The 13,054-nt window shown below is 38.4% G+C and overlaps 1 protein-coding gene across 2 annotated transcripts in view; it reads right to left on the bottom strand.

The window, feature by feature from the left end:
• The window catches only part of Diaph1 (diaphanous-related formin 1), a 99,125-nt gene that overhangs the window by 49,611 nt on the left and 36,460 nt on the right, over nucleotides 1–13,054 (bottom strand). The window contains exons 2-15 of one of the 2 annotated variants that reach the window (XM_013020424.1): nucleotides 11,603–11,629; nucleotides 10,395–10,550; nucleotides 8,821–8,922; nucleotides 8,379–8,509; nucleotides 8,116–8,202; nucleotides 7,284–7,347; nucleotides 6,017–6,156; nucleotides 5,079–5,187; nucleotides 4,407–4,517; nucleotides 4,133–4,251; nucleotides 3,517–3,633; nucleotides 2,545–2,660; nucleotides 2,035–2,099; nucleotides 420–599 (exon numbers count right to left, since the gene is read on the bottom strand). In XM_013020424.1, coding sequence (XP_012875878.1) covers nucleotides 420–599; nucleotides 2,035–2,099; nucleotides 2,545–2,660; nucleotides 3,517–3,633; nucleotides 4,133–4,251; nucleotides 4,407–4,517; nucleotides 5,079–5,187; nucleotides 6,017–6,156; nucleotides 7,284–7,347; nucleotides 8,116–8,202; nucleotides 8,379–8,509; nucleotides 8,821–8,922; nucleotides 10,395–10,550; nucleotides 11,603–11,629 — 1,524 coding nt within the window. The remainder of the gene's footprint in view (nucleotides 1–419; nucleotides 600–2,034; nucleotides 2,100–2,544; nucleotides 2,661–3,516; nucleotides 3,634–4,132; nucleotides 4,252–4,406; nucleotides 4,518–5,078; nucleotides 5,188–6,016; nucleotides 6,157–7,283; nucleotides 7,348–8,115; nucleotides 8,203–8,378; nucleotides 8,510–8,820; nucleotides 8,923–10,394; nucleotides 10,551–11,602; nucleotides 11,630–13,054) is intronic. The other variant, XM_013020425.1, reaches the window with a different exon arrangement.

Below are 13,054 nucleotides of genomic sequence, written 5' to 3'. Positions count from 1 at the left end.
TAAAATGTATACAGGTAATTATATAACTATTTAAGTTATTGTTATCAAAATATCATGTAACAAATTGTCTAAATATTACAACTGCAAAGAATGAGGATAAATCAAATACTACTAAAATAAGGGAAAATTGGCAAGTAAGTAAATAATTCCATTGCTATTCCTAAATATATTAGGGAATAACTTTGAATATACTTCTTTTGTTCTATGTCTTTCTATAATTTCTAAACTTTTGGTCTTTAGTATTATTTATTTCCAAAACAAAACTCCAAACAGTAAGTGATTTAAGAAATATGCACCATCTACGTATTAGTAGCTGCTTCTTCCCTAGCAGTGAAATGACAGACTCTAGCTCTTTAAGATTTGTATCGGCTGGGGCTGTAGAGGGCAATTATAGAACTCTGTCTTCCCTGTTCAGTTACCTCTCCTGTGAGCTGGGACAATTCTGTTTCTAGGTTGTGTTTCTCTGTGGCAATCTGCTGTTTTTCAGAATCCAATGCATCCTTTTCTCCTTGAAGATTCTGAAGTTTCTGCTCAAAGTCATTTTCCATCTTTTTCATTTCAACTTGTAGTTCATGTCGAGCTGTTAACTCTGAGTCTAGCTAAAGAAGAAAGGAAAACAGGTTCACAGAAAGCTCTCTACTTCAGTAAGGAGCAAAGTGCTATCCCACATAGTTTACTAGTTTATGACCTGTAGTTCAGATGCCAGACAATGCCTCAGAAAAAGAATATGGCATGTGCATATGTGAATACACACATAGAGCATGATTCTGACCTTAAAATCAAGGTTCAAAGAGAGAGGAACAATTTTCATAGTCTTTCTACTTTTATAGTTAAATAACACCACCAGCAACAAAACAACAATACACAGACAACACACACACACACACACACACAAAACCTACAAGCTTGCTGGTGTCTCATATCTATAATCCTAGCTACTCAACAAGCTGAGATTCAATCATTTTGGTTTGAAGCCAGTTGGGATAGACAAATCTGCAAGACTCTTATTTCCAATTAACAACAAGAAAAAAAGCCAGAACTGGAAGCATAGTTCAAGATATAGAGTACCAAGTCTAAGTGAAAAAGCTGAGCCCTGAGTTCAAGCCACAGTACCAACACAGAAACAAACAAGGTAGCTCACACCTATAATCCTAGCTAAAATCTGGAGGCTAAAATCTGAGGGTCTCAGTTTGAAGCCAGCCCAGGCATGAAAGTCTGTGAATGTCTTATCTCCAATTAACCAGACATAAAGCTGCAGCTCCATTATTAGAGTGCTAACTTTGACCAAAAAGCTCAGGAATAGCACTCAAGCCCTAAGTTCAAGCCCCAAGACTACCCCTTCCCATCATCCCCTGAAAAAAATAAGCCCTAAGATTCAAAAGACATTAACCAGAATAGCCATGATAAAAGAATCCTGGTAGTCACTAGGACTGCAAACCTATTAGGCACAACACAGTCTTCAACAGCCAAAGAGAAAAAGAGAACCCAGACAAGTTCTAATTCTTAATATCACAGGGCAAGAGGACTTGAGTTATACCATATATAAGAATATCATCTGGTTTTTTGTTTTTTTTTTTAAAATTTTTTTTTTTTTTTTGGGTCCGGTCATGGGGCCTGAACTCTGGGCTTGAGCACTGTCCCTAAGCTCTTCAGCTCAAGGCTAGTGCTCTACCACTTGAGCCACAGCGCCACTTCCGGCTTTTTTCTTTTTGCTTATGTGGTGCTGAGGAATCGAACCCAGGGCCTCGAGCATGCAAGGCAAGCGCTCTACCACTGAGCCACCTTCCCAGCCCTCATCTGGTTTTTTTATCCTGCCTGGTAACCAAGAACCAGTTCCTAGTATTTGAATAATAACAAACATGTACCTAATGCATCAAATAATAATCCTCAAATAAGGATATATCCCAAACAAAGAAATCACCACCACATCACCACCAATAACAAAAAATATTTGGAGAGAAGTGCTAGAGATCAAATCTAGGTTCAAATCTCACATATTTTAGACAAGCATAACCACTTATCCTTCAAACTTACCTTTTTTTCCAGCTCTGTAGCTTTGGCTTCAGATTTCTCCACCTTTGTTTTATCAATCATTTGATCTGGGGGAAAAAAAAAAAGAATCAGTAAGTGAAGTTCACTTCCAGTTCTTTTGGTCTTCCCTTCTCATTCCTAAATCCTTCAATATGTCAAAGAACAGTCTTCTGTCCTTTCAAGTAACAGCATCATTTTTTCTTAATGTTCTATATTAGACCAAGAAATACACCTTTTAATTAAGTTTAACCATAATTTCTGAGTGTAAGTAAAGCTATCAGAAGTGTGTATGATTCTTACGATTCTCTGAGGCCAGCAGGAGGCATAGATAACAGCTGAGAAAGGCACAGGTTTTTAAACTTATGTAGAAATAAGTTTAAGGACTCTATATTCCTAGGAAAGTTGGTTAAAGCCTAAGAAAGGTTTCTGTTTGGAAATTTCACTGAAAAAGATGCAAAATGAAAGGTAGAACCAACACATATTTTGAGAAACCAGACAGATTCAAATGCTCACCAATCAGTCCTTCAATATCAATCTGGAGGTGCCGGCACTTGAAATCAGGATCGGCCCCATTTTTGTGCAAAACTATTTGAGAAATACACTCTTCAATCAACTTATAGTACTGTGGTCTATGGAAAAAAAAATGAAACAGAATTGTCAAAAGGTAATCAAAATATAATTACCAAAAGTATTTTAACTGCTTTAATAATAAAGAACCTGAGAATAAATGTTCTGGAAAGAAAATTTTCATAAACAAAAGCATAACTGCTATGCTAAGAAATCACCATTTTCCAGGGCTGGGAAGGTGGCTCAATGGTAGAGTGCTTGCCTTGTATGCCTGAGGCTCTGGGTTCGATTCCTCAGTACCACATAAGAAAAAAGAAAAAAGCTGGAAGTGGCGCTGTGGCTCAAGTGGTAGAGTGCTAGCCTTGAGCTGAAGAGCTGAGGGACAGCGCCCAGGCCCAGAGTTCAGGCCCCATGACCAGACCCAAAAAAAAAAAAAAAGTAAAAAAAAAAAAATCACCATTTCCACACAAACTTCCATCTTTTATACTTCTGACAAGTGTGTAACTCAGTGGTAAAGCACAGGGATTCAATTTCCTGCAACATTCTCTCCCCTTCCTCTCTCCTCCCTCCCTCTCTCTCCACTTGCTTCCTAATACTTTCTCCTCTAAATATTTAGGTTTGAGCCTTGTTGTAAAAAACAGTTACTGCTGGATCTTCATTTTCAGGCAGTCCTTTATCATCCATACCACCCCATCTACAACCTTCCAAAAAGAGCATTTTACTTCTTACATTTCTTCCATAGGTCTTTCAGTTAAATTAAAGGGAAAACTGACAAATTTCCTTTATATCTTTGACAAATGACCCTAAATCCATGGTCTTGAACTTTTCCTTTTCCCTTTAGAGATCTTTGAATTTGAAGATTCTGCTTTTTCCTATTTAAGCTCAAGCCCAAAACTTCTCATAAGCACATCAGCTTACCTAGCCTCATAGTCATTTCGGACCAACAATAAGTGCTGCAGGATGGATAGGAAGTGTGGCTCTGCTTTTGAATCCTTCACTGTGTTTAAGAGAATTTGGAAGATTTCACTAAAGTCAGTGGAAAGGGGAATAGGCTAAGGAAAGCAAATACTTAGAAACTGTTTAAGAGAGTCCTATCTACAGGGACAGAAGATTCCTACTACTTGGCCTGAAGATCAAGCAGTAGACAGAATTAAAAACAGAAGCACCTCAAAGTTACTTGTGAAATATAACCAAATAGGCATTGACATTATTCCCTATCAGTCCAAACATTTACAAAGATCTGAGGACTGTGGTTCAAAGCCAGCCCCAGGCAGGAAAATCTGTGACTCTTATCTCCAATTAACCACTAGAAAACTGGAAGTGGTACTGTCGTTCGCTAGAGCACTAGCCTTGAACTGAAGAGCTCAGCTACAACACTCAGGCCCAGAGTTCAAGCCCCACAACTGACCAAAAAAAGAAAAAAGAAAAGATAAAAGCTTCTAATGTTTTGCTCATCATTTCCTACACTGTTCCATGTATTCAGTCTGTAACTGAATACAATGAATGTCTCATCTTCAAGTTACAAAAAGGATATTCCATCTCCATGCGAATGTCATCCAGCCGCCCCTTCAGATCATAGGAATCTTCATCCCCTTGTTCATCAAAAACAGTTAGCTGCACTTTCATATCATCATTTTCAATCTCCCGAAGGTCCTGTCATGGCAAAAGAAATTAGGAGCTCAAAAGTGCTCTATGTGGCTAGACTTAAACCCTTTCACCTAGTTTTCAAGTTGAAAATCAGAGTTATTCCAGGGATGCTTGGAGCTGTAAATGCAGGAAAGAACCAGCCTTTCTAATGAAGTGCTTACCTGCAACACCTGATGCAGGCCCAAGCGCATCAATTCACTTCGGATGTGAACTCTAAAGTCAAGTTCTTCAGCTGGAGTGATGAGAGCATTGATCAGCTGTAGGCATCCAACCTAAATAAGAAAATTTAGTAGCTTAATATTAATGCTAAGTTCTACAGATCAACTTTCCATTCTCTATATATACCCTGGGGCTCCCAAATATGACAAGATGCAGTACAAGAACTAGAAGAATAACTTCCCAACTAGAATAATGACACCGGGTTTGAGCAGAGGGCTCAAAAGTGTTTGCATTTTTTTTTTAATTTCAAGGATCTCATGGTATTTGTTATTGTTAAGCATTGGTTTCATCTCATGATAAGAAAAACTGCTCTTTTCTTTGGCTTTTTAGAAAAAGGTTCATCAATTCCCCCTCAAAACAAATCTGAAATACATAAAATAGATAGCTTAGAAACAGTGTATTTTATTTAAAAATCAAATGAAGCCAGTCATGGTGGAGACGCCTGTAATCCCAGCACTCAGACACTGATTCAGGAGGGAGGATCATGATTTCTAGGCCAGTCTAGGCTATACAGTTACCATGCTAGCCAGGACACATAGGCAGACGCTATCTCAACTCTTTCCAAAAGGTGAAGTCTTTATATTCTCAGATCCAGTTTCAACAGGTATACATGCCTTGAGTGCAATAGAGGTCCCACTTTTTAATCCATCCAGCAATGGCTGGAAACGTTCCACTTCATCCATCTCAGCTCTCTCTGTCATTGCCTCTAAAACTCTTTCATTCCTGCCCAAGAAAAAGAAAGAGAGGGAACTGTTCAGGTACTCTGACACAAATGTAGGTATATTTCACAGGAAGAAACAAGACATTAGCAATGAGTCAAGCTTCTTAAATTCTTTTGTTTTGTTTTGTTTTTTGGTGCCAGTTCTGGTAGTTGATCTCAGGGCTTGGATGCTGTCCCTGAACTTTTGTTCAAGGTTACTTCTCTACCACTTGAGCCACAGTTCTACTTCTAGCTTTTTGTGGTTAGTTTCCTGCCCAGGCTGGCTTCAAACCATGACCCTCAGATCCCAGCCCCTTGAGTAGATTAGAGGCATGAGCCACTTGTACTGGCTAGAATCTCTCATTTTTGCCCATGCCAACTTGGATGGTGATTGTTTGACTTACGCATAGTGGGATGACAGGTGTACGCAACCATGCCAAGCTATTGGCTGAGATGGGGGGGGGGGGGGGGGTCTCACAAACATTTTCCCTGGGCTGATCTTGAATTGCAATTCTCCTGATCTCTGTGTAACTGGATTACAGATGTAAGCCACTGTGCCCGCCTTACACAATATTTTAAACAATTCTGTGCACAATAGCAAGGTTTCATAGTATAGAATTTTCTACTTTGGAGCATCATGATGGTGCTCAAAAGGTTTCACAGTTTATAGCACTTTTAATTTTTTGGATTTGGGATGTACAACCTATATTAAGATTCTATATTTACTTCTGAGAAGAAATATGGTTATATGTAGTATTTAAGACTAAAAGGACCACTAAGTAACTCAAATTTCCTCCAGGCTACGAGAAAATGGTAAAAATGAATATGAAGTGAAATAAACTAGTCACATACATGTCCTCTGGTTGTGGTAGGATACAAAGAGCAGAAAGTAGCTTAGCTGCATCAATCATCATATTGGGAACTGCAGGATCCATGGCTCTGACCAGCAGCAGGATTCCTTCTTCTGTCTCCAACATAGTCTTGATTCCAAACTGGTAAGAAAACAGAAGGGAGGCTTGACGATGACAACCTCTAACCGGATACAAGTTTAGGGGCAGTCAATTAGTCATGGACTTAATGGAATTCTCCCCAAATCCTTATGTTATTGAGTCCTATTCCCAATATCTCAGAATGTGGCCTTTCTGCAAATATATAATCATTACCGATAGAATTAGTTAAATCTCAAATCACTCTAGAATAGAGTAAGCCCCTAATCTTATATGACTGGTCCTTAGCAAATACAAAATTTAGATCCAGACACACACATCATGGAGAACACACATCAAGGAGAACATCATGGAAACATAAAGCAGAAATCAGGATCATACAACTACAAAACAAGCAATGTCAGTGATTTCCAACAAACCATCAGAAATGAGAGAGAAACATATACTCTCCTTCATAACCTTTAGTAGAAACCAACCCAGCTGATTATTAATCTTGGATTTCCAGTTCTTAGAAGTAAGACAATAAATTATTGGTGCTGAAGATACTCAGTCTAACACTGGGTACAATACTTTTTCCTAATGTAGCTAAATGGAGATTAATATAGTGGCTCAAGTACAAGGCCCTAAGTTCACTCCTCAGTACCCTCCTCCCTACCAAGAAAGATGAATATAGCAACATAATTTTTGAGGGGAATCACAAATGATTAAAATATTTAATTTTTAGGTTTCTTTTTAATACTTCCTCAATTCAATAAGTTAATTATAACACAATTAAATAGTGAAAAAAGTTGACTTGTACTCAGGGAGAAATAGTTGTGGGCTCCCTGGGTTTAAATACTGAACTAACAAAAAAGACAAAAGAATTCTGAAGTAGGAATAGCCTGGAAAAGGAGAAACAAAATAAACAAAAAAGTGAACCTCTTCCAAACAATATTGGTAAGGCAATCCAAAGACTAGCAAAAGAATACAAAGTAAAAGTTCTGTTAAAATTAGGAAAAAAGGCCCATGGGAACAAGTGAATATGGCAGGGAATAATGGTTATGATACTAAAAAGGAAAGTTAAAAGGACTTAACCTCCTATTTTTACTTCCTTTTCAGAGTTTAGTCCACAGAAGAAAAAGAATGGGGTTCAATATGGAGTCTGGAATGAGAATAGGGAGGAAAAATCTCACCTTGTTGTTCATAAAAGCTTTCAAGCAGCGAATGACTTCATGCTGGTTCCGGCTATCATAGCTTCTGTGTGTAGAAGATATATAATGAGTGATATCCCCTTTGCATATAACTTTACAATCTTGCTAACAAGAACATTAGTAGTATCTTCAACTAGTAGCTGGGTAAAGTCTAGTACTTAGCACTTGGCCCAGAAACAATAACAAAAGTAAATAGCTTAAAAGCGATCCTTCACCAATGATCTTTGGCTAAAATTCTTGCAATCCGAGAATTTAGTATCATTAAAAACCTGCTCTTTTGAATGGGCTGTAGTACAACTCAATGGTAGAGTGCTTGCCTACCTTGAAAAAGACCTGGAATTCAATCCATTACCACTATCCCCACCATCATCACCATCACCATCACCATCACCTGCCCAACTTCCTCTAAGCCCGTAAGTGCTAAATTCTATCAGGATAACATTCTACCTATTACTGCTTGCTCTATTATTTCAAAGGTTTCAAGTCTGAGAAGGCAGAATTCAGGTACAGGTCCTATATTATTTTTGACTCAGGAAAATTCCAATAGAGGTCTCTCTGGTTCAGGCTGGCTTCAAGGTAGCCTAAGTCAGCTCAAGGTATTCCCAGAATTATTTTAACTCTGAAGACAGAGTTAAAATAATCTGCAAATAATCTGCAAAGCTAACCTCAAAGACTTCCAAATGGGGTATGATCCAAACCAAATCACAGGGTATGTCTGGATAAAATCAGATTTTTTTTTTGCAGACTGAAAAAGAATCCATACTGGGAGACTGACTCTCCACTTACAAGATTCGAAGTCACAAAAAGTCCTTACCCAGAAGATTCCTCTTTCTCGTCATGAAGTCGTTTGAGGATGTCCAATAAGGAGGCCAGGCCTTCAGCACCAAATGTTTGCACCCAACTATAAGTAGTAGACAGAAACAATGCAATATCAAGTCAACAAAAATGTTTGCCAAATATAGTTTATCCTGAAAACTCTTTATTCTCAATCCAGACCATTCTTATATCTGACTACTTAGTTCACCCATGAACTATAACGTTTAGTTTCTACTATTGTTATCTCCTCAGAATCCTTACCTGACAGGGTTGTTGTTGAGAGAGACACGAAGGGATTCCAGGCAGCTGAGCAGAGGCATATCCCGCAAGCCTGACCTCAACTCCTGAATATACATCATGGCAGACCTGGAGCTCTCCTTCTGGCTCATGCCCTGGTCAAAAGGCATAGAGAGAGATTAGTGAGCAAAGTTTAAAATGTAAGGGCAAACATCATTCCTATCACAAAACTATGTGAGACTCAGAACTGACCATCCCACTCCCCATATGTACTTGAAGGTTTAAGTTAGGCAAAAAATATATAATATCTAAGACTGGTAACTCAAATAAGAGTAAAATATGAATAGGCCTATATACTGGAATGAGCAGAATAGAAATATCAGATATTATATAACTTTGGCAAAATAAACAGGTTCATGATGAGACACAGTCTCTCAGGTACCACAGTATACATCCCAAAACTCACAGCCTTGGAAGTGTGCAAGTATTGGGACACCATCTCTCTCTTGATGACAATGTCCTTTTCTCTTAATGGTTGCTGTTTTTCCTCATTGAGGTTCATATCCACCTAGCAGAAAGAAGGGAAAAAGCGAAAAATAAAACTTTCTTGAAATATTGAGATTACAAATATTTAGTGCTTAATAATCAGTATACTTAGCAATGATGTAAAAACTAAGTGATTACAGAATAAATGTTTTCTTGATTCTTAGACATTTAGCTATTATAGCTGGTATAAACTCCTCAGAGATTAAATGTAGTTAACATTTAAGTATAAATTCCTATAGACAACCAGGCCACTACAGACATATCATTTTACACAGCCTCACACACTAGCTCAGCTTTTTCACTCATGGCTAACACCTGAGCTACATCTCAAATTCCTTCTTTTGTATTAATATTATTATTTGTTTGTTTTGTCAGCTGTGGGGCCTGAACTCTGAGTCTGGGCACTGTCCCTAAGCTCTTCAGCTCAAGGCAAGCACTCTACCACTTAAGCCACAGTGCCACTTCCAGTTTTCTGGTGGTTAGTTGGAGATAAGAGTCTCATGGACTTTCCTGCCCCAGCTGGCTTTGATCTCAGCCTTCTAGTAGCTACGATTATAGGCATGAGCCACTAGTGCCCGGCCCTTCTTTTGTATTATTAAAAAAAAACTTATTCAATGTTTTTTGATATAGTATAGATCCTTCAAAATAAGAGACTGAAGCACTGGTACCATCTAACCACCAGTGAAATCTGCACCAAGTCTAGGATTTAAACCCCCCATTACTCTGACTACCTAGTGTCCTCTTCATTTATTGTTCCTCACTGAGGACAGCAAAATAAGTAACATCCAAGTATACTTCATAAGCCAACCTACACAAAGACAATTTTTAAAGGCCTTCCAATGATTTGGAATCAAGCCTTTTCTTTTCAAATTTATCCCTATTCCTATCTCTCCATTTCTTCTTTGTATACAACTCACTGTAAACATATCCCTGCTTCATCAAAGATGGTCTCCATACTAGCACATGGTTAAAGTGTTGTCAGAAGGACATTAATAAGTGTCATCCCTGATCAGATGTTCCCAAGCCTAACTCAGAGATTCCAATCTTATAGACAGGTATCCTTATATATTTAGTCCTTAAATCAGATTTTTGTAAACATTCTGTATTAAGCTTAGGACTCTTTGCAATAAACACAGCTTAAAAGGGCCATGCAGGCAAGGCATTGGTAACTCATACCTGTAGTCTTGCTACTCGGGAGGCTGAGATCTAAAGATCATGGTTCAAAGCCGCCTAGGCAGAAGTCTATGAGACTCTTACCTCCAATTAACCAGAAAAGGGCTGGAAGCCAGGGTGTGGCTGAAGTGGCAGAGTGAGTCTTGAGCAAAAAAGCCAACTGAGGGCTCAAGTTCAAGCCCCAGTACTGGTACATATGCATGTGTGTGCATGTATGTATGCACACACATGTACACACACACATACACACACTATGCATCATGCTCATTGTGCTCACAAATGTATTCAGGAAGAAACAACATTTTAGGGTGCAAAACTTACCAGCATCTGTTCAAAGAGAATTAAAACCTGCTCATCTGAAATATCATTCAATGACTGTGCTGTAGGATCATCTCCATATGATGCAGAAGAATTTCTATGAGCAGAATTGGGTTTTTCCTTCTCTTTCTTAATTCTCATGCTGGTAAATCTCTCCAGCTAAGAAAGAGAAAAAAGTATTGCAACAAACTACACATCAAATAATCAACCCTTTCACCTCTTACATAGTATGTATACCTCCTTGGGTTCATAACCAGCTCAAGACTCTGCTGACATGCAAAGAAATCAGTCTTCCTCATACCCAACAAAGCATATTTACTCTATTTTTATTTAAATTCAATTATAAGGACTGAAGTGGAAACATTTCAAACATCTTTAAAAAGAGAACTATATTCTTAATTTTCCTCTGCCTTTTTTAAGCCTTGTAACAGCAAAGAAAACTGAAAACATCTCATGTGTAGAGCTATCTCAATAAAACACTTGATTTCCCTCTAGCTATTCAATAGAGCTATCTCAATAAAACACTTTGTTTCCTTCTAGCTATTCAAAAAAATTGACTAGGCCCTCAGAAGACCCCTTCTTCAGAAAGTGACTTTAACACAGATAAATCACACAGAATAAATAAGTAAATGCCAGAGACCATAAGCCATTCCTCCCCACCCCTCTTTTAAGGTACATTCCATGGCACTTAGGTTACAAAGGCAACAAAAGTTCAATGTATATTCTTCAAAAATCTCCTTTGCAGGACTAGTCAGTAAAGAATACAATGTCCTTTAGAGATGTATATCCCAACTGTGCACCAAGCAAATATTAAGGAACCCTTCCACATATCTTCAATGAAATTGAAAACTTTAAAAGGAGCCATAAATAAATAAGCAATAGCTTATCAGCTCAATATATTTGAAAAGAATAGTAACTGCATGCAAGTGTTGTGGTACTTCAAATGACAGGAACCGCATACAGACTCTGCAAGTCAGGTTAGAGATCAAAGGCTGTTGCCCAAGTATGAAGATTAATAAATGTGCAAAGGAAATGCATGCAATGGGCCAGGCTCAGAGAAAAGTTAGGAAAAGCCCTTAGGATGCTCTGAGGCTAGAACCCACATCACCATAACATATTAAAGAAAGTCAAAATTATGGAAAGTCAAAGTTATGTTATAGTTTAGGAAATGAGCTAGAAAAACATGCACATGCCAAACAAAATTTTCTTACCTCATCTGCCATGAGCCGCTTTAAAGTCTAAGAAACAGGAAAAAGGAGGAAGAAAGAAAGAGGAGATCAGTGAAATACTAAGAAACCTCCCAAACACCAGACGGCTTGGGGGTTGGGACAGGAAGAGAAAATAATTGAAAGGCCCTAAGTTTTATTTTCTACAAACTACAAGGTTTCTGCACAAGTACTATTTAGCAAATTCCCTCAGATAAAGAACAGGGAGAGTTTTAACACTAGTATATGACTCAATCTACCAAGTGCAAAGCCCTGAGTTTGATCCTCACAACCACCAACACAGGTAGGCAGGTAGATAAGATAGGTAGGTAAATAGATAGTAATAACTCCCAAGTCTGGCTTTAGAGAAACAGGAGTTCTCTCACATTGTTAAATATAGTAGAAAACACTGTGGTTACTTAGGAAAACAGCATTATCTCAAAGTTAAATGTACAAACACAACAACTCAACATTCTAATTTCTCCATATCTTTTCTACTGAAATGTGTGCATATGTAGCAGGACATGTGTAACAAAAATGCTCATAGAAGGAAGTGTCACTGTAGTTCGAGCGGTAGAGCGCTCGCCTTGAGCTGAAGAGCACAGGGACAGCGCCCAAGCCTAGGTTCAAGCCCCACAACTGACAAAAAAAATAATAAAAGTGCTCATAGTAACTGGGTGACAGTAGCTCAGGAGTCTCAGATCTGAGGATCAAGGTTCAAAGCCAGCCCAGGCAGGAAAGTCTTCACTCTTATCTCCAATTAACCACCATAAATTGGAAGTAGAGCTGCGGATCAAAATGGTAGAGTATTAGCCTTGAGTGCAAAAGCTCAGAGACAGCATTTAGGCCCTAAGTTCAAGATTCATCATGACTACTACCACCACCACCAACAACAAAGTGCTTATAGTTACACTAAAACCAAGAACAATTGAAATAGCCATCAAGAATAGGATGGAGCTGAGAAGTATGGTTCAAGTGGTAGAATGTCTGCCTAGCAAGTAAGACTCTGAGTTCAAACTACAGTACTGCCAAAAAAATTGTTACCAATAAATAAATTGACACAACAGAAGTCAATTATGTAAAGTGAACGAACTACATCTACCTACAAGCATACTGAATTATTTACACTGAGGTTAAAAACATATAAAACAAGCCAGGTGCCAGTGGGCTCATGCCTGGAATTCTAGCAATTCAGAAGGCTGAAATCTGGGGATCAGGGTTGAAGGCAGCCCAGGCAGGAAAAGTCCATGAGACTTTTATCTCCAACGAAGTACTCAAAAAAGCCAGAAGTGGAACTGCTCTCACCTTGAGCAAAAGAAGCTCAGGGACAGTGGACAGGCCCATAGTTCAATTGTGTGTGTGGGGGGGGGGGGGGGGTAGAGGAGGAGAGATACACTTACACACATACACAACTAAATTATTTTAGTATATAAAACTAAAAAGGGAAAGATTATCACA

The sequence above is a fragment of the Dipodomys ordii genome, unplaced genomic scaffold (genome assembly GCF_000151885.1).
Source record: "Dipodomys ordii isolate 6190 unplaced genomic scaffold, Dord_2.0 Scaffold50, whole genome shotgun sequence".
NCBI lineage: Eukaryota > Metazoa > Chordata > Mammalia > Rodentia > Heteromyidae > Dipodomys > Dipodomys ordii.
The sequence above is the reverse complement of the archived record's forward strand: the minus strand, read 5'-3'. Positions and strand labels throughout refer to the sequence as shown.